Source organism: Erythrolamprus reginae, chromosome 2 (assembly GCF_031021105.1).
Source record: "Erythrolamprus reginae isolate rEryReg1 chromosome 2, rEryReg1.hap1, whole genome shotgun sequence".
Taxonomy (NCBI): Eukaryota; Metazoa; Chordata; class Lepidosauria; order Squamata; family Dipsadidae; genus Erythrolamprus; species Erythrolamprus reginae.
Window position 1 is genome coordinate 180,357,186 of NC_091951.1, and position 27,486 is coordinate 180,384,671.

Genomic DNA, 27,486 nt, shown 5'->3' on the forward strand with positions numbered 1-27,486 from the left:
AGGCACATTTATAGTTAGCTTATTGATATAGAAACATAGAAACATAGAAGTCTGACGGCAGAAAAAGACCTCATGGTCCATCTAGTCTGCCCTTATACTATTTTTTGTATTTTATCTTAGGATGGATATATGTTTATCCCAAGCATGTTTAAATTCAGTTACTGTGGATTTATCTACCACGTCTGCTGGAAGTTTGTTCCAAGGATCTACTACTCTTTCAGTAAAATAATATTTTGTCATGTTGCTTTTGATCTTTCCCCCAACTAACTTCAGATTGTGTCCTCTTGTTCTTGTGTTCACTTTCCTATTAAAAACACTTCCCTCCTGGACCTTATTTAACCCTTTAATATATTTAAATGTTTCAATCATGTCCCCCCTTTTCCTTCTGTCCTCCAGACTATACAGATTGAGTTCATTAAGTCTTTCCTGATACGTTTTATGCTTAAGACCTCCCACCATTTTTGTAGCCCGTCTTTGGACCCGTTCAATTTTGTCAATATCTTTTTGTAGGTGAGGTCTCCAGAACTGAACACAGTATTCCAAATGTGGTCTCACCAGCATTCTATATAGCGGGATCATAATCTATACTTTTGCATATATTTCACGTTTTATATATCATAGAAAAATTGGTAGAGTGTTTTATTACCCATTTCCCATCACTTATAGCAATCTGAAACACAGCAGTGGTAAGTTTTAATAGTGTCTCTTGCTCCCTATTCATCTTCATTCTTTCTCTTTCTATACACTTTTTTGTTTTCAGTTTCAATCAGGTCAAATAGAACAGCACTTTTTCACAAACAATCAAGGCTAGCTTTCCAGCTGGCACTCAGAAAACGTATTATAGTTTTTCACATCCAGTCTGAACTAAATTAGACAGGACCATCAATTTAAAAGCAACTAATGAGATGAATTGTACTTCGGAAAGAAAATGAGGCTCAGTGCAGCCTAGGAAGTGAGTAGAAATCAAGAAAACTGCATTGCAAGCTCCACGCTTGAGAAAAAACTGGGTTACAAATAAAATCAGTGGCATTGCTGCATTGCTTAATCATGACTAGGCTTTTCCTGACAAGTTAAACTTTTACATCAATTACTGTGCACAGTGCCAGAAATGAAATTTCCTTCCTTCCTTCTATCAGCTTTCTCAAGCTGGTACTCTCTGAATGTTTTCAACTACAACTTTCTTTAAGCCAAACCATCATGAATGTGCTTGGAGTGAATAATAGGAGATGTAACTCTGCTCATTAGCATGGATTGGCTTGAGGAAAGCTGAACAAGAAAAAGTAGACTTTGAGGCAGTAATGTCAACATTTATTTCTTTTATCTGTGAGTATTTCTGAGCTTTCTTAATCACCAAGGATTATGGGTACTGAGCAAAATAGATTCAAATTAAAATAAATATCAGGAAAACATGAAGCTATCTTGGCATCCCCCATTCAGCTTAAGCTAAAGGACATTTACTATTTCCTTTTGAATACAAAAGGTGTAGGGCAGGGATAGCAAACATTTCTTTCTCAGGTGCCAAAAGCGCATGCATGTGTGTGCATTTGCATACGCATGAGTGCTCAAGCCCATAATTCAATGCCTGTGGAGGCCAGAAACGGCCCATTTTCTGACTTCTGGTGAGCCCAGTAGGCCTGTTTTTTGCCCTTTCCAGGCTCCAGAAGCTTCCCTGGAGCATGAGGAGGGCAAAAATGCCCTCCCCCACTTCCTGGAGACTCTCTGAAAGCTGAAAACACCCTCTCAGAGCCTCCGCACAAGCTGAAAATCATGTGGCTAGGAGCTGAGCTAGGGCAACGGATAAAGTGCTATTGCTAACATGTTGTAAGCCGCCCTGAGTCTAAGGAGAAGGGTGGCATAAAAATTGAATGAATGAATGAATGAATGAATGAAAGAAAGAATGAATGAATAAATAAATAAAGTTCCAGCAGATATGGCTCCATGTGCCACCTGTGGCATGTGTGCCATTGGTTCACCATCACTGTTGTTGTGGCTACATGTATTTACAAAGTTAGGGAATACAGAACCTTGAAATACACAAAATGGGGGTTACTATCAAGATGGCCCCGTATCTTGTTCATACCTCATGTACCTTGTAGGAAAGGGGCACTTTTAGAAGACATTCTGTACACGACTGTGCCACATGGACAAATTCTGTTCCAGAAACCTGCTGCTTGAGGTAACTGAGTCTGGGAGAATACTGATAACCAGTAGGTCAACTTTACTGAGATTTACTGTAGATTTATGAGATATTCCCTCCTGCATTTTTGTCATTGTTTTTTGCTATCAGCTGCACTTCTGGGTCATTTCCAAAGGCAGCCCCACATAGAGCATATTAAGTGTATTCCAAGTGAGTAGCAATCAAAGTGTAAGATACTCCTTCAGAGTAATCCTGCGCTCAATCTTGGCATTGTGCCCTAATGTTTATGGGCAATAGCAGCTCCATCTTGGAGGGGCATAACTGAAGCTCCCATTGAGTTGCTCACAGATTCCAGTCATCAAATCAGGACTTCCATAGTATCTCTGGCACCAGATGTCTTCTTCCAGCAATGTTATGAAGATGTTACCAATAAATAGCATAGGGGAAAGGCTTGAACCTTGTGGGATATCATACCGGAGGACCCAGGAAGTGCTTGAGCATTTTCTCCCCTAGCACCACTGAGTAGAATGATCTATTCAGAGAGGAGGGGAATCATCAAAATTATATCCTCAACTCATATATATGGTCAAACAAGGTGTGCTTGAAGGTGACACTTAATGCTCTGAAAAGATTTAATAAGATTAGATGAGAGGCACTGCACCCATCAAAGTCACAGCAAAGGTCATGTACTGGAATACAATTTTTGTTCCCTGACTGGGCCTGAATCCTAACTGGAAATAATTCAGATACTGTAGTATGTTTCTTCTAGAGCCCTCTCTTAACTGGTTCCCTACATTTTCACATTTTTTTCTTCTCCTCCCCCTGGTATTTTTGGAAGAGGAAGTCGAATGCTACAAGAAATAATTATTCCTCTTTGGCCTGGTATTGTAAGCCTTTGGAACTGTGACAGTATGCCACCAAGGCTCCCATAAAATAGTTGCCCGGGAGGATAAGCATGCTAATTCAGGGGGGGGGGGGGGGGGGGGGATCTAAAAGTCAAAGGAATATAGAGAAGACTTTAAAGTCATTTTCTTAAATATATTTATGTTTTAACTTCAAGACATAATTTACGGATTCATTTACTGAATCCGAAAAAGATAGCTGGCTAAGACAGAACTGGAAAATCTCACCCTTCTCGCCATAAAGCACAACAAAGCACCTACTTCAGAAAAAGAAAAAGCTCAGAAAAGACATACACAAGCCAATCAATCAATCACATGTAAACAATTCTCAAGAAACAGAAACAGGAGAGAGACAAAATGCAAAGCTATAAAACACTACCCTGTTTTTCATCATAGCTTCCTCTCCCCAGATTATTTGTTTGTTTATTGGATTTATATGCCACCCCTCTCTGAGGACTTATTCCTCTTCTCTACCAGTATAATCTTACCAAGCCAATTTCATCTTTTCATTTTTATATAAGGATCTCATCACTTTTATCTAGGGGTGGTATTCCCTACTAGAACTAGTAGATATCCCTACTAGTTTGTAAATGTGAGCCCACGCATGCTCGTTTTCCTAAAATTTGGCTCATCTGCACATGCACAAAGCTTTCTACGCATGCACACAGCCTCAGAAACACAACATGCTTATGTAAGGGTGGGTGTGTGGGGCCACCCACAGTCAGCGCTGCCAGTTCGGCCAATCTGGATAGAACTGGCTGAATACCACCACTGGTTTTATCTTATGTCCACATAAACACAGAAACTTACGCAGACAAGTGACTTTTGTGATGAGACATGTGAATAGAGATGAAGAATAGTAAACTAGGTGCCTGCTAGCAAAGTGCATCATGCAGCAAAAATGTTCCACCTTGACTGCTCTGAGTTCCAAAGTTCTGCAAAGAGTTCTCAAGGACTCAGTTTGACAGTACCCAAACTGGAAACATTCTGGTTGCTTCAGACTTCGCTCAAAACAAAGTCTGAAGGTGTCTTACCAGATAACTAGGGCAAGGCTTTTGGACTTCATTCTCATATTCCTCCTGCACCTGGCCTGGGTGCTAGCCCCTGCCTGCTAATTTTCTCATGGCCTCTCTTTTCCTATTCACTTAGCCACTAAGGCTGATGTCCTAAGTTTTTTCCTGATCCTCTGAGCTGCCTCTTCCTTAAACAAATGCATGTGCTTTGGTCCAAACATAGATAATTAAAACTAGCTACATTGTGCATAAAACAGTCTGTAAATATCCAAAGGGTTGCACCGTTATTTGAAGACCCAGGCCTAGCAGATAAACAAGCCTAGGATATGCAATCAAAATGAATGTGCATGAATGTATCTAACAAGGAGAAAATGCAAGTTATTACAGGAAATTGGAACTCATGAGCTAGGGAAGCAACATTTGATTTGATATTGACATGTGAAGAAGTATCAGCTATTACTGGTTGAATCTTGAGCTAAAACAGGAAATTAAAACCAAAGCTGAAACAGTCTCCACAACCAACATCTGGATTTAAGGTGGTACTCAGTTTCTAATTTATTATCGGTATGACCTAACTGTGAGCATGCAGACATTTAGAAACATAGATATATGGTGAAAAGTATTGGTACACATCTGAATAGAAGCTTTAAAAGACAGAGAGGTAACTAAGATTCCTAGGGATTGAAGGTTGGGTAGTACCTCCCTGAGAAGCAGACACATATTATCAAAATAATGCACATTTCAGAATAATTCAGGGAAGATATATTAAGCAATGGCTTTAATCTGTCAAATATATCCAGGTTGCAGATTCTGAACTGCTTGATATAAATTTCTGTTCAGAATCAAATGTTTTGTTTTTTTTAATCTCTGAAGAAAGAGGTGGACACATCCTTAATTAAAATCAAGTCACCACTGCCAGCAGATTCCAAGGGAAGAACCTCAGTCTATTCTAGGAGACAAGAGTTGTTCCCATTCAAATATAAAGAAAATAGTTTCTACGTAATGCAAAGCAATGAGAAACAAATACTAAGCAGTTCTCTGAGATTCCAGGCAGGTTAATCCCTCCACCCCCCACACACATTCAAACATTTTCTGATTATTATTATTTATCCAGCCTTGGTACTAATGTCTGGAACACAGAGTAGGTGTCTAGAACAAATCATCATAACAATTTCATTTCCTTCAGAGTACAGAAGCCAGACTAATTGCACACTGAAATACTCACTGAAATAGCAATGCAACTTACCATATCTACAGTGATTTGTCCAATAACAGTATTTCCATATTGTTGTCTGAAGCTTTTAAGTCTTGCTTGTTCTTTGGGTATCATATTCGCAAGAACATCTTTCAGATTCTGAAAATAAAATAATATTTAATGTTATACATCACAAATCAACTATTGTCAATGGTAGAAAATCAACCTACAAAAGTGGTACATGATAGTAAAAGAAGTCGACGTTATGAAATAAAATCTTGCTCATATTTATTTATACCTATTTTATATAGTCCTGGGTGCAATCTACAAGAGAGGTTTTGTCCTAATACCATGAACTCTAGTTCACCAGGTAGATTCCACAATCTTCTTTGTTATTTCTATACTTTCCCCCCCTTCAGATCACATTTTCAAATTTTTCACATTTACAATTTTGTTGTTCTACCAAATTGCCGAATTATTTAATTCAGTAATTTTACAATCTTGCTGTTAAAAGTGACTTCAAAAATCTTGACTTAGTGATTTTATACCATTTTTGATCATCATATTGTTTCACCTGAGCACAAAAGAATGAGATGAGATTGGAGACCTATTTACCCAGTTATAAATAATTTCATATTTTTTTCTTTTTCCACTGGTTTTCTTGCATGCAAGTTAAAAAGGCATGGACTATCAATGTTAAAACCATTGGTATAACATTTCAATGGAAATACAAAATTTTATAAACAAAATTACATTTTGTTTATGGAAATGCTTCTGCAGTCTTCCTAACTTAAAAATCAACATGAAAAATTATCACTTTTTCCTTAACTACAATGCTGTATTTATGGTTCTATTATGAATTCTCATGATAGACATAAATGGTGAAACATGTTATGGTTTTGCATTTTTCCCCTCTATTTCCTGAAATTTATTGACAATGCAAAGGAACAATTGAATTTGAAAAGAATATATACTGACACCAAGTATGTGTCTGGTGCCAATAATGCAATCACCAACCTAGAGTGATCCTAGGTATAGTCAAGATTCAAATAGTCAACCAACAGATTTGGTTTTGTATATCCTACAAGAAATGGAAAAAAAACTTACACTAGAAGCACTTGCATGTCTGGCAGCAAAAATGATGCATGATGAATTCTGTAAAGAGAAAGAAATAGAACGTTAAACATTAGTTCTACACGAATAATCCTCCATGCTCTATAATGCACCTGTAGCACATTTTGTCCCACCTAACTCCATCACAGCCCCTGCCCCCTTGAAAAAGATTTGAAAATACAGTACTGGATTTCTGAACTATCACCATCAAGAAATTCTCAGCAGCATACAACAATAATCTTGAAATGTATAACTATCATGTACCTATGATATGATACAGTCACAAAAAAAATGAAGAAAGCACAATAATTTAAGATGGACCAGTGGCAACCACAATCAAGCACTCAAATTCAGTTTGGAAACATCTTTCATGGTTTAAATTCTTACCACTCAAGTTTTCCTTTTTTAATATACCCGGTTAGCATTCCCATTAGTTGTGAACCCCATTAACATTCCCATTAGTTGTGCATTTGGTTTAGTCTGGATCTAGAAATCCAAAGAAGGGCATTTGAGGGAAGAACAGATTAGCAGCTGGCCTCTCCTTTAAGCAGTAGCAACACCATTAACGCAATCTCAGTATCAGGGAAGCTAACAATTGTACTGTACTGCAACGGTTTTCTCACCCTGGCTTTAGCCCCAGCAAATACCTGACTTACTTCCAGAAAGTCAATATGATTAGGGCTGATCTAAGGAATGTGCCACATTGATTAACAGTCTCCTGTCAGTTTTGATCATTGCTAACATGTTTCCTTGAAAATAAGACCCTGACTTATGTTTTTGGAACCCTGAAATAAGTGCTTCGCCTTATTGCCATGTGCTCAAAAGCCCGATCGGCTTATTATCATGGAGTGTCTTATTTTGGGGGAAACAGAGTATTTTCAAAGTCCAATCATCTCAGGAGGGTAAAATTTGGATTGATTTTTTGTTTTGCTAGAATTAACACAATGCTGCATCTCTGCAGTTGTAACCCAACCCGATTTTTATATTCAGCTTAATGCCTGGGGCATGAACATGTTTCCTGCAATCTTAATTACAAAACAGGTTTAAACTAAGAGATATAATATTGGGAAAAGCTTAACTTTTGAATACTGGCTAATATTCATTAATAGGTATTATCTTCTCATCATTAGCCCATTTTCTCTACCATACTTTGCACCAACTTACACATATATTTCTCTATCACATTGGTGGGATATCCATATCATTTGGAATTCTACAAATCACATGAAGTATAAATAGAAGAGACTATATTAGCTCAGGATGGAACTGTGGAGTCTTGATGTTGTCTGTGGTTCGGTACAGATTGATTCCGACTCTCTTCTAGCACTGAATGTATTACTTTGTTAGGTAGTGAAATATCTGCGAGCAAACAATCAAACTCAGAAAGACCAAAGGAGACCCCATCTCATCTAGTATGGTCAATTGTCAGGCTTATTATATGAATTGTAATCCAAATATCTAGAGAATGGAAATATTTAGACAATTGTTTTTCTAGTATTTTGGCAAACTGTCTGAAGCTCTTAGTGGGTAGGTAGTAATAAATTTGATGAAATCAACAAATCTGAATGCCTGGTTCACACCACACCCTGACTCAAACCAAAGAATCCACATACTGCTTTAATGCAATGAAAACCAGTTTAAAAGAACAGAATCAAACTGCCTATGAAGTTACAGAACACCTTTTTGCCTGCAGGAAAATATAATTTGGTAGGACCATCTGTCCTACCTACTAAGCTTATGCCATCAAGTTGGAGACGTTAAAACTGATTGCTTCCTAAGTAGATCTGATTTTATCTAATCATAGCACAGAAATAAGCCACAGTGACAACGAAAGACTCTGCTGATGATTTCATGAAAGACATTGAACATATAAAGCTGCTGCTCTCCACAAATAAGCCAACCCAACCCAACACGTCTGCCTTGCCTGCCAGCAACTCTCAAGGTTTCAAGACTGCAATATTAGTCAGCTTTTCCTGCAGGGCTCAGGGACAGAGCCTTCTGCATAGAAAAATGTGTGCTATAGAATTGAGCTGCCTCCCTTAACAACAGGAGTGTTTTGCATATAATTCTTCAGTTCAATACATTTATCTAGAATAGACCATAGGCACCAATAGACTATGTGAGTTACATCTTACTATATCGAGTCTTTGACAAGATCAGCTACTTTTCCTCCCATTAAGTAGAAATAATCACTGCTTTCTAGAACTCAGCCGAATTATAAAATGCTAGTTTCTTAATAAGTAATTTCAAAAACATCGCTGGCAATTTCTTGCCTGCTTCCAGCTGACTTTCAATTTCCTTGCAGAAACTTCTCAGCATCCTTGAACTCGTGTTTGTTCGTGTCTCTTTTTATCTGCTTACCTCTTCAACAGCTTTCCTTCTAATGCCTTCTGATGAGCACATACATGGAGGCTTTTGTTCTTGGACAGCCAACATAGTCAGTGAGCAATGTGGCTTGACGTGTACATTTCTCTGATTGGCAAAATATGTCCCACTACAAACACTGCTAGCAGCTAGGCCCATTAAAAATGTGGGGTCATCATCAAACTCTTTCAGAAAATGTTATTGCTGTTTTCACAAAATCATTCCACTAAATAAAAAGCAGAGAAAGCCGGCTGTAGCCGGAAATAGTGACTTTCAATTTTAAGACTATTAAATAATCAATTATACTGCCAAAACTGGAAGTTCAACATTAAAAAACCAGCAGTGTAGCTTAGTTTTAGCTTTCAAAATAAAGCTGTTATACTCCTAGAGCAGATCAGAAAGAGGAAGAAAAAAATCTCAGTCACTGCTCAAACAAATGGAGGAGGCTTAAGGACAAGCAGTGTGGTTCACAGAGCTGTATCTAAGCAACTTTTATTCCTTCTTTACTCTGGACTTAAGGGAAATATCCTGGGACATCTCCCAAAGGAAGGTTAAAGAAAAACAATATTAATTGGATGATACACAAAATATGGTTATTTCAAATCATTTTTATGGGCAAGGGACTGAATTTCCTACCGATATTTGACTAATCTTCATACAGATAGTCCTTGACAAGTGCAATTTTAACTAATCACAACACTTGGCAGTCCTGACATTCTGTGAGCTGCACTGATTGCCAGTTTGCTTTTGAGTACAATTCAAGGTGCCGGTATCACTTCTAAAGCTCTGCATGGCAATGGTCCATGTTACTTGAGGAACAGTCTTATCCCATTGGGATTGGTCCACCTCATCCATGCCAACAAAAAGGAGATATGCTGGAGATTCCACCATTCAAGGAAATTCAGTTGGGGGGTCCTCAGTCATGCTTTCTGCCTTTCGGAACATCTTCACCCCCTGAGATGAGATCAGCTCCCTCATTTCTGACCTTTCACAACAGCTTTAAGACCTGGTTCTGCCAAATGGCTTCAGGCCCCAAATGGGAAACATCATACTGGAGATGGCTGATGGATTCAGAGAAACCCCCCTCTCCCCGGCAGTTGGTTCCGTCTTTCCCCATCTTATGGCCACAATTTTATTTTGATAGTACAGTATTGTCATTTTATTGTGTTATTAAATTTAAATGTTTTTATGCTGTAAGCTGTCGAGCATTTCTTCAAAATGAGATAGGAGTAGAGATGAGAAGGCCTTGGGGGAAACCCCTGAAAAATTAGGGGGGAAAACAGAGGTTTTTTCCAAAGCCATTTGGAAAAAAACGGGAAATATCCCTGCAGTCTTAAATACAAGCAAGTTACAAAGTGCCCAAATTTTGATCACATGTCCCTGGGGATGCTGTAACAACAATAACTTCAGATTTCCTCCCCAATTTTTCCATTTTTTTTCCATATCTCCCCATCTCTAGCATATGCAGCAAGTAAATCTAATAACTAAATTAAAAAATCCCAATCCTTTTGCTGTTGTTAACCAAATTCCACTGACCAATAGCCAAGGACCCTTCTCAATCCAAGCCATTCCCAGTTTGTTTGTTTGTTTAAATTTATAGGCCACACTTCCCCAAAATGGACTCAGGATGGCTTACAAGAATAAAAAGACACAATAATAAATACAATTATAAAAATACAATTTAAAACAACAATAATTAGCAGTCATACTTCATACATAGGTAGCTACTGGCCGGAACAGATATGCCGATAACTTAGTTCTTTTTCCTACTAGAAACACATGAATATAGGAAAATGTGTATTATATGAAGAGTCATTCGCACCTCTCATTAAAAATGTTGATGCACTTCTAATTTATTAAAGATTTATTTATTCAACTGCTTCAGTTTTTCCAAGGAAAGGTAGGTTTGGAAGAATGGTAACTATTACTGCATTGATTGGAAAAGGGGGGGGGGGAACTGATATCGACCCGTCAGTAGGCTGTTTAGTCACCTCAGGTCCTTCCTAGACCCAAACCAAAGAGGCTGCATGTCCCCCCCCCCAATCTCTGCCCTTTTGGCCACCCTGCAGCCTGCCTTCTTGGACAGGAAGCAGCCCCAGAACATGCTTGCCATGCTGTGGCTCTGGCAGTTACTTGCCAGGAAGCCCTGGATTTCTCTGAAGGCCTCCAACATTTGAGCTGGCTCAACAGTGAGGCTTAAAGGAGCTTCTTGGTGTGCCATAGCTCTGGGGCTGAAAGAAAGCCCCTAGGCTACCGTTCAAAGCACTTGACAGTGCAAAGCCCAACCCCAGCTTAGTCCAGCCCAGCAGTGCAGCGCAAAGCTCCAGCTGCCCTAGGAAACCCCAGCCCAGTCCCAACTGCAGTTACCATTGCCAGCCCACAGCTCACGGCCCGTTGCCCTGCGCTCTGTCGTCCCAGTTGACATTCATCATCTTCTTCCTCACACTGCTGGCTATGTGAAGCCATCTTCCCCAGATCTCACAAAGAAACCATCATGCACAACCTAGAAAAGGGAAGTCTCATGCAGCCAGCACTTCCTTGGAAAGGACCAGGTTGGGCATGCTTGGTCAATAGCAGAGCAAGAAGACAAGTCAGCTAAGGCAGTGGGAGCCCTGTATGGTAAGGTGTCAAAAGGGCATAAGTGGGGGTGGGTGGGTGAGGGGAAATGGTTGTAACTTAAGAACTACCGGTACCTGAGTTGCCAACTAACACTGGCTATTCTAAAGGCACCATTTGGAAGATCAGGAGCAGGACTACTGCAATTATTCCATCATAGTATTTACTGTAACTATGTGTTAAGTTTTTAGCATAGAGTATAAAAATAATTTGTATATACCTCCAGGGCTATACTTTCTTATTATAAACTCTACACAAGCATTTTGTAGGTGTTGAGTTTACATATTCAGTGTTTCAAATTAATATTTTAAAAATCCTAAAGGCTTTGGAATTTAGTCAGATTTAGAAAAAATTCTTATTTGTTTTTATTATTTTGAGCTGTGACTTATTACTGCGGGTATTTGGACAGGTGGGCTAGTAATTTAGATGCTTTTTCTGTTTATGCAAGACTCAATAAATGTATTAAGAGGCAACATGCAAGACTCAATAAATGTATTAAGAGGCAACATGGGAATCACATCGTGGGGAACTCACTGCAACCTTGAAGAATCAAAAGGCTTGTTTACCAAAAATCTAGATATGCATTTACCCTGTAAATCTGATATTGTTTGAATGTAACCTACTGATGTTCAAGACAGAAGAAGGCTATGAAGCAGTTAAGAAGCTATATTTCGGGCACATTATATATATTACAAGCAATGATATTATTATAAAGCAATTTATTTTGTACAAATGTATAGCTTGTACATATAAATAGGTAAAAATGTAATGCACAGTATAATAATAATAAATTGCAATACCTGAAGACCAAAGAATAGAAAGAAAAGAAGTGATCACAAAATATAAAGATTTGCAAATAGAAATGCAACAAGTGTAGCAAAAGACAGCAAAGATACTACCAATAGTAATATTGGGCATACAGTTAATTCCAAAATATTTGGAGGAGCAACATTTGAACACAATCAACACTGACAAAATCAGTTAATCAATTGCAAAATACAGCTCTGCTTGGAACAGCTCAAATCCAGCACCAATATCTTTAACATCATTAGACAATGTCTGTCTAGCCCAAGTCCTTGGAAAGGATTCAAAACTGCCAAATCCAGTTTAAAACATCTGGTTGTGTGACCAACCATAATGTAAGCACTAGTAGACCTTTTTTAACAACTGCTCATTTAGTGACTGTTCAAAGTTACGACACACCACCTCATAGATTCTTGTGACCATTTTCAAAATTCCAATCCCCCAAACCCGCCCATGGTCATATACAGTAATTGCATTTTGGGTGCTTGGCCACCAGCTCTCTTTTATAGTTATCTCCATGATCACATAAGTGGGATTTCTGCCATCCCCCCCCCCCAACATTTTGTTTTGGCTTCTGGCAAAAAATGTCCATTGGGGAAACCGAACTCACTGAACAGCTGTAAAGGTCACCTAATGATCACACTATTACTGTCAACAAGGCTGTAAAATCAGATGTGGTCACATGGTAACAGCTTAAAACTGCAATGAATTACGGCTGTATTTCCAGGCTCAATTATGGTCATAAGTCTAGGATTACTTACATAATGAAATTGTCATTTTGTATTACTGAATTGAATGAACTATATAATTCAAAAACAGCCTTGCCTTGCAAGTTATTTACATTTCTCGAATGAAAATGGTAGTTATGTGTTGCTGTTACTGGTATAAATAATTTGCTATGTCCATTTGGATGACTTTATCTCTTATGCAACTGGCCACAAAGCACAAAACTAAAACCTAGCAGGACCTATCATGCAAATAATATATTAGCATGCACCAGCTGCATGTGCTCCCAAATGTTAAAAGTGGCTTATAACCAATCACTTCAACATTTGCACTGCTTTTTCCCCCCATAACATCACTATTTTTTCATGTCCATTTATTGTCCCACTCATATTTTGTAATAGTACAGTGCAATTTCTGCAGCTGGCTGGGGAAGTTAAAAAAACAAATCAAAATCAAAAGAAATCTTCTGTCTGCACTTTCTGTTATGGAAAAAAAGAGTCATTCTTTGTTACAAAATTTATCAAATAAAGTTCATATGGTTCAAACCATGTTGGCTGTATTGTACTAAAAATTCCCCTATGTTTCCTTTTAAGGTTGTTTGTTGGCTTTCAGCTCACAAACATGGAAAGCAAACTATATGTGAATGAAGTACTACTACACAGTACAACTTTGGGTAAGTCAATTATCAACCATTATTTTGAAGTTTAATACAAGCCTAAACTTACCATATATACCCATGTTAACTGCATTGATATACTCTGCTATGACATTTACAGTATTTACACACATTTACAGTATATCACCAGCAAAGATGAACTTCAACGGAAAACCCAGCAAGCTATCAAGTCTGCTTCACTTTAACTTGTTGATGGGCCACAATGGCTGCATTCATATATTTCATTAGGGTTAACTAAAAATGATGGTTTAAAAAACTCGAAGGTTTGGCCCACACATATTCTATATTCTTGACCATAAAGTTATGAAGAACTTTAAAAAATCTGTTTACAATTCATTCTTGAAGTTATGACTGTCACCCCTCCACATTTATATGAGCGTGTTTTGGATGTTTGGGAACAAGCTTGCATTTGCAACCAATTGCAGCATCCCATGGGTAAATGATTGCAATTTGTGACATTTTGGCCAGTTTCCAGCAAAGAAATACCAGTTCAGGAAAAGGGATTTGCTTAACAATCACATGAATTGTTTCATGACCATACTCACTCATTTATAACAATCATAAAAGTGATCTTAAAATCCAATCATATAAACAAACAAATAAACAAACAAACAAACAAATATGATGCCTTACAATTGCAACAATTTATGACTGAAATTCTGGGCTCCATTACAGTTGTAACTTGAAAATTATTTGTATTTTGTTTGATTCTGTTTGTTTTAACTTAGAATACTCTGTGGAATGTCTAGGTTTCTCAAATCGACAATACCTCTCATACTTTATTTGATCCACGGCAGAAGAGAAGAGAGTCAGAAAAGCATTTAGGTTTGCAATATAAATAAGCTTCCAAGATTCAGGGAAGCATGGGAATAATCCCAATACAGCTTATGCTTAAACTGTGCAGTTCTTGGTGCTCTGAGTTTAACTGTTTCCTTGAAACCATTTCATTACCCTACTAGGCACTGATGACGTTACCTAATTGAGTAATAAAACATCTGTGAGCAAACTTTGATAAACTCAGAGAGCATAAGAGACAACTGAGTTTTAAAAAGGGAGACTCAAAAGTCTCAAAAGAGACAATAAAAAAATTAAACTAGGGAGGAAACAAAAAGATCAAAATATATCTACTTTAGCAGCCAAAAAGCAAATTAACACGATCAAACATAAAGTATATTAAAAGATATGGAGAAAACCACATCCCCACCAACACTGGCAGGACAAGCTATTGTATAAAAAATCCCACACTCACTAGCACTGATATTATCTAGTTGGGTAATGAAACATCTGCAAGCAAATAAACATGCTCAGAGAGCACCAAGGATGCCACAGTTCAACACTGAGCTAAATATATTACATTGAAATTTGACTTAGTAGACTTATCTGGACCGGGACTCATTGCTCACAGTCACTCATGCCCTCATCACCTCGAGGTTCGACTACTGTAATGCTCTCTACATGGGGCTACCTTTGAAAAGTGTTCGGAAACTTCAGATCGTGCAAAATGCAGCTGTGAGAGCAGTCATGGGCCTACCTAGGTATGCCCATGTTTCACCATCACTCCGCAGTCTGCATTGGTTGCCGATCAATTTCCGGTCACAATTCAAAGTGTTGGTTATGACCTTTAAAGCCCTTCATGGCATCGGACCAGAATATCTCCGAGACCGCCTCCTGCCGCACGAATCCCAGCGACCGATTAGGTCCCACAGAGTGGGCCTTCTCCGGGTCCCGTCAACTAAACAATGTCGGTTGGCGGGCCCCAGGGGAAGAGCCTTCTCTGTGGCGGCCCCGGCCCTCTGGAACCAACTCCCCCCGGAGATTAGAACTGCCCCTACTCTTCCTGCCTTCCGTAAACTCCTTAAAACCCACCTTTGCCGTCAGGCATGGGGGAACTGAAACATCTCCCCCTGGGCACGTTTAATTTATGCATGGTATGTCTGTGTGTGTGACTGTTAGCATATGGGGTTTTTTAAATATTTAAATATTTTAAATTTGTCTCATTGCTTATGATTTGTTTTTACATGTTGTGAGCCGCCCCGAGTCTTCGGAGAGGGGCGGCATACAAATCTAAGTAATAAAATAAATAAAATAAATAATTTAAATGATATAATTTGCTAATAGAAACAAAAGCAAAGGAACCCATGTGGAGTTGGTAGTTTCTGGCAAGCTTTTCTTGCCAGAAACCCACAAAACTCTAGAAAGCCTAGAGGCACTCCCACAATTTTCCCCCCAATCAAGTTAGCAACCCAAAATGTTTTTTTTTAATATAGAATTCAGAGATTCTAAACCTCCTTTCCAGGATTCAACTTTCCTTCCACCTGCTTTACTCTCTCAATTTCATATGCCTCTCAAAACAGCACACACTGTTGCATACTGAAAACCACTACAGCACTTGAAGTAAGAAGAAATTCCTAGGACCCAGTCAGTGATAAAAAAAATACCTGCTTCTGACAGTAGATCTACCCACCTAAAGGGGCACTGCTGTTTAACTTCCTCACATTAGCGCTTCTCATACAGTTCAAGAACCACTCTGCCCCAAAGCCATTGATGAGATTTCTAGAATGACTTCTCATTTCTTCAATTAAACTTTCCTTTTACTGAGGAACATCTATGAAATCAAGCTTCCATGTGATGTAAACATTCACAATAATTATTATAGGATTCTGTGTAATCCTTAGCAATAGGGTTATCTAAGAAGGAAGTCAGGAATTTCAATATATTTTCTTAGCCTTCTTGCAAATTAGCAACTTGCATGCCAGCTGAGTATTTGAAGATAAGTAGACTAGTTTACATGATCTCCATTTCCTTATTCACCAGATTAGATATTTACTGTCAAACCAATGTTTACTTAATGGGCAAGAAGTAAAGAATAATATGGCTTCAGTAAGCATCCTTGTAATGTATCCTATATTACAGTAGAATTTCCTTTTAAAATCCAAAACCTTTTCTCATGCTCTGTAGGTTCGGGCCTTCACATATGCAGAATACACAAGAGGAAAACCAAAAAATGTCTGAACTTCAATGGTGAGCCCAGGTCACTATGTATGTATGTATGTATGTATGTATGTATGAATGAATGAATGAATGTACTGTATGTATGTATGTATGTATGTATGTAATTTGTTTGCCACCTAACTTATTTTTTTGAACTTTAAGACGCACTTCCACCCCAAAAGGGGGTAAACATTTGGATACATCTTATACACTGAATGTACCGAAAATGGGGTGCACAGAGGTGGCAATTGTTTATGGCATTCCTTGCAATCTGAAACAGCTAATCATCGGGATGTGGATCCAACCAACAATTAGTTGCTTGTACTAATCAGGCTATGCTGAAGCTGAAACAGGCTGTTTTCTGTTTGCTACAAGGAGGCAAATTTCTGGAAGGCAGATTTTTTTTCTTGTTTTCCTCCCCCAAAAAGGGAGGTGAGTTTTATACTCCAAAAATATGGTGTATCAATACAGCTTTAGGGTATTCTTTCACTTCTTTGAGAAGGCAAGTTTAATGGATGAATCTGTTGTCAGACCAAATAGGGCAGAACTGGCCTATTTCATTAACAGCACTTATTTGCCCTACATTTCAAGACAGCAGCCTAGTATTTAAGTACTGCAGTCAATGGCTGCATCTAGTAGACTTATGTGCATTTAGCTCAGTATAATTAAACATGTTTATTATTAGGGTGAGAGACCACCGGGGAATTTCAAGACTGCAAACTACAGTGGAAAGTTAAAAACAAGCATCCTGAAAGATAGCATTGAGAAATTTTTATCTTGTTTGCAAAAAAAAACCCCAACCACCTGCAAGTTTATGCCCATGCAATCAACCTTGAATCAATATATTTATTTTATAGATTTTTAAGTGAAACAGAATCAAGGAAAAAGTTTAACAGAAAATAAAAAGAGTCCAGTCCATGCTGAAAATTAATTAGATTGTCAAAACTTTCTTTGTACCTAGCACATAAATGTTCTTTATTAGACAACTATTAACAGGTTCAGAGATCCCCTGATAAACAATGACAAAGTTTACTGTACTACAACCTTCCTTTGCTTTTCAGACCCGCGAAGGTCATAAATGCAAAGTCTGATCACAAAGTTACCTTTTCATCACTATTGTAACAGTATATGGTCACTATGCAAAGCAATCTTTAACCAAGGACTAATAAATTCTTTCATTTATATAGGTAATTATTATATCCTGCACAAAATGTTCCCTAATTTCTAGAAAGCACAGATTAGCTAAACTAGTCTCATAGAGCTTGCTACACTTATCAGAATAAATCCGGGTTTCACTCCCTCCAGAGGTGGAATTCTCATAATTTCCCTACTGGTTCCCCCAGTGCATGTATGCTCGCTTTGGGTCACATGCACATCTTTTGTGTATGACCTTCAGTGCATATGCATGATCTTCAGTGCATGCACTTTGTTCGCAAGCAGAGCTTGCACACATGCGCATGGCTTGAAAACATGGCTAAATAGGACTATCAGTTCTCCCGAACTGATCCAAACCGGCTAAATACCACATCTGATTTCCTCCAATATTGTTCCACAAAATACTAGATGGGTAGCAGCCATAGTTCCCTCTAAGCTGAGCAGTGAGCAATCGCTCACTTAAAAATCATCATCAACTCAGTTTTCCAAACCTGCCCAGAAGCCGAGAGGGAAAGAGTGAGAGGGAAGGAGAGAGAGAGGAAGAGAGAGAAACAGATAGAAAAAAGAGAGGAAGGAAAAGAGAAAGAAAAAGAATGGGAGTAAGGAAGAGAGAAAGAAAATCAAAATATAGTTTGAAACTAGCTCAACTATTTAAGTGGCATTTTGATATTGATAGAGTTGCCCTATTATGAGCTCACTGTTATAGACACACAGTACAGTATTTTATTTTGAAATTCTCTGAGGCAAAACAGGGTGGGTTTTTTATTTGTTTATTTATTTGTTCGTTCGTTCGTTCGTTCATTCATTCATTCATTTATTATTTCTGTGCCGCCCAGTCACTATACTTTTCCGCCCACCCACCCCCCCCAAAAAAAATTAGAGGGAACACTGGTAGCAGCATTTGGTTGACCTCATTTTCTTTGGCATCAGTCAAGCAGGACTGGCCCTGTTTAGTGCTGATGTGAGACCCAAGGCAACAAATTAGGCTGAGATATAAACCAACCAACCAACCAACCAACCAACCAGAAGCCTGGTTTGGTCTGTGCCTTTCAGCCAACACTTGCCACATGCTCATATACCTCAGAGCTTCAGAGAGACCAAGAAACTAACCTATGTCCAGATCCTGCATTTCATGGAATCAGTGTGATACCTACCCATATACACAGATATAAGCCTAAAACTTACTCTATGCTTCAGTCATTATACATAAGCAAGCGCCAACAGGTATGTGTGAAAGAAGCATTTTCAATTTCCAAATAAATCCTTCCCATGGATTTGGCTTTTTAATATGCAGCTTTGCTGTAGCTCTGTTATCTATGCAAAGGAAGTACAGTGTTCCCTCGACTTTTGCAGGGGATGCGTTCCGAGACGTCCCGCGAAAGTCGAATTTCCACGAAGTAGAGATGCGGAAGCAAATACACTATTTTTGGCTATGAACAGTATCTCAAGCCTTCCCTTAATACTAAATTACAATTTCCCATTCCCTTAGCAACCATTTAGATTATTACTCACCAAGTTTATTTATTAAAGTTTATTAAAAAAATATTTATTAAAGGCGGATGAAAGTTTGGCAATGACATATGACATCATCGGGCGGGAAAAACCGTGGTATAGGGAAAAAACCCACAAAGTATTTTTTAATTAATATTTTTTTAAAACTGTGGTATAGACTTTTCGCGAAGTTCGAACCCGCGAAAATCGAGGGAACACTGTAATTGATTAAAATGGCCTTCAGAGGTCCATTTTTTTAGGTCTGGAAGGGAAAAGCATACTACATATACTATACATTAACATATAGTATATATTACATTACACATATAACAAAAAAAAAATGAAAATCAAGTCCTCATATATCCTGTCCTTCTAAAATAGGGTCAGTAATAATAGAAAAAAAACTCCATCCAGGCCAGTATTTTCTTTCTACAGAAGACAACTTTTTATTTGTCAAGTGTTTATGGAATACTTACCGTACATAAATTTATTCAGGTAGCAGAAGAGAGGATAGGCTGAGAGCAACTGCAGTTTTATTTTTCCCAAATCTAGCAGGAGTAATTAAAGATTATCAGACTTGATCTGCTTGGCTTCCTAATGTTGACACCGAAACTACCATATGTACATTTACAGAAAAATAGAATACGATTCCCATTATCAGATCCTCTTATTATTTAGAGGACACTGTCATAATAAATGCCAGCAACCATACAACCCTCAACATTTAGCACCATGAGCTGGCACCCTATGCATCACTGAGTAGAATTAAGGTGAGACAAGGCCAGCCAAGTGCCTCTGTGTCACTTTAACCTGGTTATCAGCCCTTGAATGATGTAATCTTACCAATGTATCTGAGCATGGCTGTTAATAAGAGAAAAAAGCCTCCCCAACTGGTTAAGCAAGAACCTCTGGTTCCTCTTGTTCTTTTCATTAAGAGGATGCCAATTCAAATTAAGATTCAGCAGTGCCAATTAGTCTTCCTTTTCTCTTCACAGCTTTCAACAGTATCCAAGAGGAAGAGTAAACTCTAATAACACTATGGATCAAGACTAATATGACAACACAATGTGAAGTGTTGAAGCAACCTGCCAAAAGAAAATACTGTAGCTGTTACCTAAATAGCTTGGAGAGTCTCTTACAAGATATAATCAAACATATTTCCTTATTTGAATTTAACACAATAGGGTTATCAAATGTTTATTGCATTTATTTAAATTTAAAAAAAAACATACTGTGTAGTGTTATTTACTTTCAGTTTGATGGGAGGGGGAGGGGCTTATTCCATTTTAAATACAACAAAAACTAAACTTGGGAAACTCCAGAGGTCAGAGGTTGGCTAATTCAAGAATCAGCAAGTACTGTATTAATATTTACTTCTTAGGACCAACACTGGATGTTCCTAATTTCAAATAGAGGTTATAAAGGAAGTAAAGCTGAATTTATTTTATTAATCCATTCCAACAAGATCTTTTGTCAGCATAAGTATACATGTGCATCAAAAAATCCCTTTTTACATTTTGAGAATATGTATATTTAATTGGCTAAATATATAGCAAACCTTTAAATGACTTTTAAGCGAAATTTTTTTAATTTTTACTTTTATTTTTCAATATGTATTAATTCATTCTTAAGATATACATTTTAATGCTTTTACAATGCTTTTTAATGTTAAGTCATTCCAAACAACAAATAAATGTTTTTGAATTTGGTCTGCATCTTGTCTAATAAACTTATCTGTTTGTCTGTCTGTCTGTCTAGCTATCTATCTAACCTACCTGCCTACCCATCATCTATCCTTATTTGATACAATGCTCTTGACAAAGGTGTCCATTCAAAATTGCCTAAGCCTGATTAATAAAGTATTTACTTCACTGACATTTAGGACTTCCTTCCTTTTTTTTAACTTTTAGTAAAACTTTCTTTTCTTCCTTACTTTATTCATTTAATACACAATTATATCTATAACTGCACAAACAAAATATAATCTCACATATTTTTTTCAGAATATGTCAGAAATAAAGACTTGGCTGTTAAGAAAATATCCAACATGCTTTTAACAGAAATTTAGGACAAAACTAAGTTTCCAATCAACACATCCTCTCTATGCACAGAAAGTGGGCAGACACCTGTTCCACTGATTATAGGAGAGGCAAGTAAATTATATTTGCATCTAATTGCACAATAGTCCAATCATAATTACAACCTTCCCCAAATTCTTAAGCACCTTTACTTACTTCTACCTCTAAAGTTTTACACTTTACATAGAATATTCCAGACTTAAAATCATGAAGCCAATCTGGGTTCATCATTTTCCCTAACATGTAACTATTCCCAATACATGTGTTTCCCTAACAATGAAACTAATGCATTAAAAAAATCCAATTATAATACATTCCACCCACAAAGATATTTAACTATCCTTTATAGGCATTTCTAAATAATTATGAAGAAACTGTCGTCATATAAATATAGGAGTCATTAGGCCACACTGAAAATAATATTTTTCTAGAAATGCAACTCTAGCCTTCCTTTCTTGTCAACCTCTCATACATTTGCTCCTGAGCATAGTCCATATTCCAACATATGCACAGAAAATGAGGGAACCTATAAGAGAGAGGGAATACATTCCTTCAAGAGTATTGATACCATGGGATACAGGTTGTAGGTTGGAAGAACATTTCCAAAGAAAGTACTTATCAAAGAATCAAAGGTTCTGGAAGAACATGATAAATCCTGCTTGATATCTAAACTTCTGACTATTGACAATATTTCTTGCTCCTGGACTTAGAATACCTACCACTTATAAAAACTAATATAGAAGAGAGAACCATATGGTTCATAGAAATTTATAATTCTACAATAGAGCCCAAGAACATGTTACATATCCTATTCCTAGAACATACTGCTTCCAACTTCCATCTAATAAACTGAAAAGTGATAGAAATACAATTACTCAGAAGATAATAAAATATACAAATATAAAGACAAATAAACCAAGCAGAAAAAAAACAGCAGTCAAAAGTAAAAAGGTATTAAGAACATAAAGATCAGCAGTTTATGCAGGTCATTACAATAGCAGTTTATCTAGCTTTCATCCTAATCTTCACTATCCATGTTTTTTGAACATGAAAGTGCCACATCACAGTTCCACTCAGTATTGGCTCAGATTAAAGTTTTTTGGGGAAAATGCTGAGTACAGCAACAGGGTGGGGGAAAACCAGGAATGATAAATAAATCTAAAAATAAGTGCTCTGGAATGCATTCAAATCCATTTGCTAGGGAACTTAGTAGGTCTGGAGGCCAGATTAAAAAAAGAAAATCTGTTTACCTTACAAACAGATCATGGGCAGACTCCCTGGCAAGACAAGAGCAAACAGCCTATTGAACTTTCTGTAAAAGTCAAATGGGCTTGTATGCCAAAAGAGAACATTACCAAAAAAATGTTTAAAGAGGGAAATTACCATCTTCAAGAATTTATGTTCCCATAAATTAATATTACCTATTATACTATACTATTAAGATATATTTTATATTTAAATTTAAAATATATTTTAAAAATTTTGCACCAAAAATTTGAGAATTACTCAGCTCCTTCAATATATTTGATTACCAGTGTCATATGGTTTACCGTGTTGTAAGCCGCCCTGAATCTAAGGGCGGCATAAAAATCAAATAAGTAAATCAATAAATAAGTTTTAAGAAATCAGCAACAATAAATAATCTGATGTTTAGAGGTTAACTTTAAGAGACCACTACACCAAATTATACAAAAGAAAAAGCACAGGCCTAATTCTCTCTCCAGATGCAACACTAATAGTTTGTACAAGGAACAATTAGCTTCAAGTGTTTTATGTATAAAGACAAAATATGTATGTTTCGTTCTTTTTCCCCACATACAGCCCTAAGCAGCTGTTTTACTGTGGGCATGTGTTGAAAGTTGTTCAGATGGTACACTTTTAACGCCTATAAGTGGGTGGGTTTCTTTGCTGCTATTTAATAGTCATCCAGATTTTGACAGCCCCAATTGCTCAATCCGAATCCTACTGCTTTCCTTAGACAGAACATGAAGTGCTTCAGGTGTTTTATTCTATTGAAACAAAGAACAGTAAAAACATTTCAGCTTTTGTTTCTACCAAACTGCACTCAATCTAAAAAGAAGCCAAAATCATTGGAGGGCACAAAATCCTTTTGTTTCATGTTTGAAAAAAAACTCATGTATTTTATTTTTTTTAATGGCCCTCCCTAGAAACTAACAAAGAAAAAGCTCTCTTGAACAGTGGACTTCACTGCCTTCTACCGACTGATTCTGCAAATTATCAGATTTAATATAGAAGGAAGTTCAGGGAGGAGGGGTGGATAGAGACACATTTTCCAAACTGCCTTCCCAACAGTTCAAGCCAGTCTCAGTTTCACGTCTCACAAAGGAAGATGCACATACATACCCAGCATGCACCTTTCCTCTACATACCAACTTAAAATTGCATTCGTGTTATATAGCAGTGTTTCCCAACCTTGGCAACTTGAAGATATCTGGACTTCAACTCCCTGAATTCCCCAGCCAGCAAATGCTGGCTGGGGAATTCTGGGAGTTGAAGTCCAGATATCTTCAAGTTGCCAAGGTTGGGAAACACTGATATAGCGTATAAATTGAACATGAGGGCCAGAAGAGCTTCCCCTTCAGAGGTCACGTGAACGGAGGGGAAGTCACTCTAAGGCGTCCCGCCAAGGCCGGGGGAAAAAAAGACCGTGAAGGCCAAGATGGTCAAACTTCGCAATATTTAAGGGGTGGTGGTAAGTGGGTGGGTCAGAAAAGGGCCACCTCACGACGTTTGTTTGTATGTTTGTTTTCTTTTAGCTCTTTCAACTACCAACCTCCCTCCCTCCCGTTTCTGGAAGCACCCCACCCACCCACGACAAAAAAAAAAAACCTTTTAAAATCATAATCTCTTTGCGACAGCAGGGACGTGTGAGGAGCATTAAAAGAGCGGAGCAACAAGGAACATTTGGACGTTATTCTCCTGGCAGCTGCTGGAGAGCGCGCGGGGAATACGGGGGCCGAAATGTAACCCGTCTCAACTCAAGGACACTGCACGCCAAGCGTCCGTAGAGCTGGCAACCCTAAGGAAACGCGGGACACACACACTCACACACACACACACACACACACACACACACACACACAGGACACCCTTGCCCAAGTCACACTCGGGCTGCTCTGCAAGCTTGACCTGAAAAGGGAAGCGCCGAGGACTTCCACGCCCTGCGAGGTGACAGCTTGCAGCCCTTTTTTCCTCCTTATCTCCTTCTTTCTCCGCGCCCGGTCATGGCGCTGGCAGGAACAGCCACCCCACCCATCATCCACCGCCACCATCCCGAAGGAGCAGAACGGAGGGGGGTAAAGGGGGAAAAAAGCCACAAAACCTTCACCTTGGCTCCCAAGAGGCGCGCGGCCGCCCTGCTACCGGCAGTCAGCAAGGTCATGGCGAGCACCGACCCAAGTGGCGTTGGCGGCGAAAGGGAAAAGTAAGAAGCCGCCTTCGAGAGGAAAAAAAAAAAGGAAGGGGGGGTAGACAGGTCTTCGGAGGCGGGCAGAAAAGCAGGCGGCGGAAACCCGGGTGGAGGGGAGGGAGGGTCGGCGCGAGGGAGAAAACGGAGCGGCCTGCGCCGGCGGCTTGAGGGTTCTGGCAAAGAACGGGGCGGAGCGAGGTTGGGAAGAAGGCCCAAAGCGGCATTAAACCAGAGTGGGCCCGAAGAGCCGCGCCTCTTTTCCGGCGGCAGCGGGGAGAGCGCTGCGATTGGCTGTGAGGCGCTGGATGGACAAGGCCGCCGCGATGCGTGCGGAGGGGGAGGCCAGGAAGGGCGGGGTTGGAACGTTGGAGCGAGGCGTCTGAGGGAAGCGCCTTTGAGAGAGAGAGCGCCCGGCGCGTTCCCGCTTGTGTGGAAATTCGGCGGCGTTTATTTTTTAGCCAGTCTTCGGCTTCCTGTTTGAGAAAGGGGAGGAGGCGGGGAACGGTTCTACGCTCAAGTACAGGGGTCTCCAACCTTGGGCGCTTTAAGACTTGTGGACTTCAACTCCCAGAATTCGCCAGCCAGCATGGGGAATGGCTGGCTGGCATAGGGAATTCTGGGAGTTGAAGTCCACAAGTCTTAAAGCGCCCAAGGTTAGAGACCCCTGTTCAAGTACACTATCTCCTTGTACACGTGGAATCCTCTTGTGGTTTCTTGAGGTTGCTGGTTTGCTTGCAGCCGTTTCGTTTTCCCGACTAGTAACACCATCAGTAGTGAATAGTGTGAGGTTTGCATCTTGTATTTATATAGCAGTTTTGATTAGCCAAGAATAGAAACGTTTTCCGCTGATTGCCAAATCATAATGCTAAAATTCTTAAGCAAAATGGCCATTTCCCCCATAATTAAAACAGGAATTAAAACATTGTGTGACTCTCATTGCTAGAGTACATCTACCAGATGACATGCACGCACCTTGTGCTCCTAAGAAGTTAACATCACTTTTTAATAATTTGTACATTACTGGGAATCCAGCTGACCTGAGGCATAAGTTATAAGTATAAATTCGGATAGTTTTTAAGGATATACTTACTTTATAAACCAAATGGAAAAGCAATTGCAAAGTGGAAGAACCATGTGCCCAGAGGTGGGCTACTGCCTAGATGGATGGGAACGCAGTAGGGTAGCGAAAATGGAGCTCCACCCCAGAGCACCCAATTTGCACTGAAAGATTTTGAAAGAAAATGCAGGGCGTCCTACATAAGCCATGCCAACAGTATGGTAGTAAAAAAAATGGTATCCCTTCACTGTGATGTGCCACACAGGGCCATGTTTTGCCTCCCTCAGCAAATATAATTAAATGTTTGTGTTTAAAATATCGGGTGACACCATTTTGTCCTTTGTCTCAAGCAAAATAATAGGATAAGCCCAAGTCTTGAAGCAATTTATAAAGGCTATGCATACAGCTTTTGACAAAGGCCTGGTCAGCAGTGTGCCTTTTAATGCAGTACTGTAGTGCAACATCACTCAGCTAGTATTGACATATTGCAAATCGGAAGCGTGTGGGAAGAGCGATAAGGCAAGAGATATTGCAGGACAAAGGCCTTTCCTTAGCTGGTGGGTTAGTCTACGCATGGCTATGCCTCTTGCTCCATTTGGCTGAGTGCCTTACTCATTGCATACCCTCCTGAAATCTGCAAAGTTCCAAATACACATTCTGCCTTTAGCCTATGTTCTCACACAGCAGAGAGATGACTGAACCTCAGACTGAACCAAATGTCATTTAGCATTCCTTTTTGAAAATGCAAGGGATTCTTTTTTGTCTATGGGTAATTCAAGATATAAACATCCCCTTTCTATATAGAGAATTCTAATTTATGTAAATTTCTCTGCAGTGCAAATGAAAGAGGGACACTACCATCTTAGCAAGACAACCATTTTTGGATGTAAATGTTTAATAAGATTTTTTTCCCATGCTGATGCAATGCACACAAATTTGACCATGAGAGTGAAGGTTGTTCTTTATTGTTGTTCAATCTCAGTATTTTCAAGTTCAGGTGGTGCTTTTTACCCCCCTCTCCCCTCAGGTCACAAATTAACAGAACTGCATACCTGTTTTAGAAAAGTCCACAGAGGTCATGACAACTATAGAAGCAGGGATAACTTGGTAGTAATTTCTCTTTCAGGAGACTAAATAGACTTTGAAAAATACTTGAAAAATTTTTTTTTAGAGTGCAGTAACCAATAGTAGAGTCCAGCAATACGTATCCTGCTTTTAGAATCCCAGCGCTGTTTCATTTACATTTAGCTGCTAGTCAGTTTCTGAGCATAATTCATTGTGCTAGTTTTAACTTACAGCATCCTCTGACTTCTCACTGCTTTTCTTAACTTTGGTAAATAATTTTAAATGCAAATTACCTGATCATTTTCTGCCTAGTGAAAAATATGTTTCAGTAAAGGCAGAAAGTGCAACCAATTGCTGCATTTGTTTATTTATTTGTTTGTTTGTTTATATTTCTATGCTGCCCAAACCCGAAGAACTCAGGGCGGCTTACAATGACAATATAAATACAAAAACAATAAAAAAGAAGTCGAATATACTATCTACAACTATAAGTTTAGAAATAGTTTTCTAAAACTATTTTGAGAAGTTTCGCTGCTTTCCAATGGAAATTAAAAATATATGGAAGACATCAATCTGCTCATATTGTACTAAACCATAGCTTAACAATTATTTACTAAATAAACCTCAGCTTGCCATGTTTGCACAAAAAATGATTAAGCATTGTATGTGAGCT

At 38.6% G+C, this 27,486-nt stretch overlaps 1 protein-coding gene across 1 annotated transcript in view; it reads right to left on the reverse strand.

Annotated features, from left to right (window-relative positions):
• Window positions 1-25,008, reverse strand: part of CS (citrate synthase) — a 40,071-nt gene extending 15,063 nt beyond the window's left edge. The window contains exons 1-3 of the mRNA XM_070740567.1: window positions 24,611-25,008; window positions 6,355-6,402; window positions 5,299-5,406 (exon numbers count right to left, since the gene is read on the reverse strand). Of these exons, the coding sequence (XP_070596668.1) occupies window positions 5,299-5,406; window positions 6,355-6,402; window positions 24,611-24,664 (210 nt within the window). The 5' untranslated portion in view covers window positions 24,665-25,008. The remainder of the gene's footprint in view (window positions 1-5,298; window positions 5,407-6,354; window positions 6,403-24,610) is intronic.
• Window positions 25,009-27,486: the final 2,478 nt, after the last annotated feature.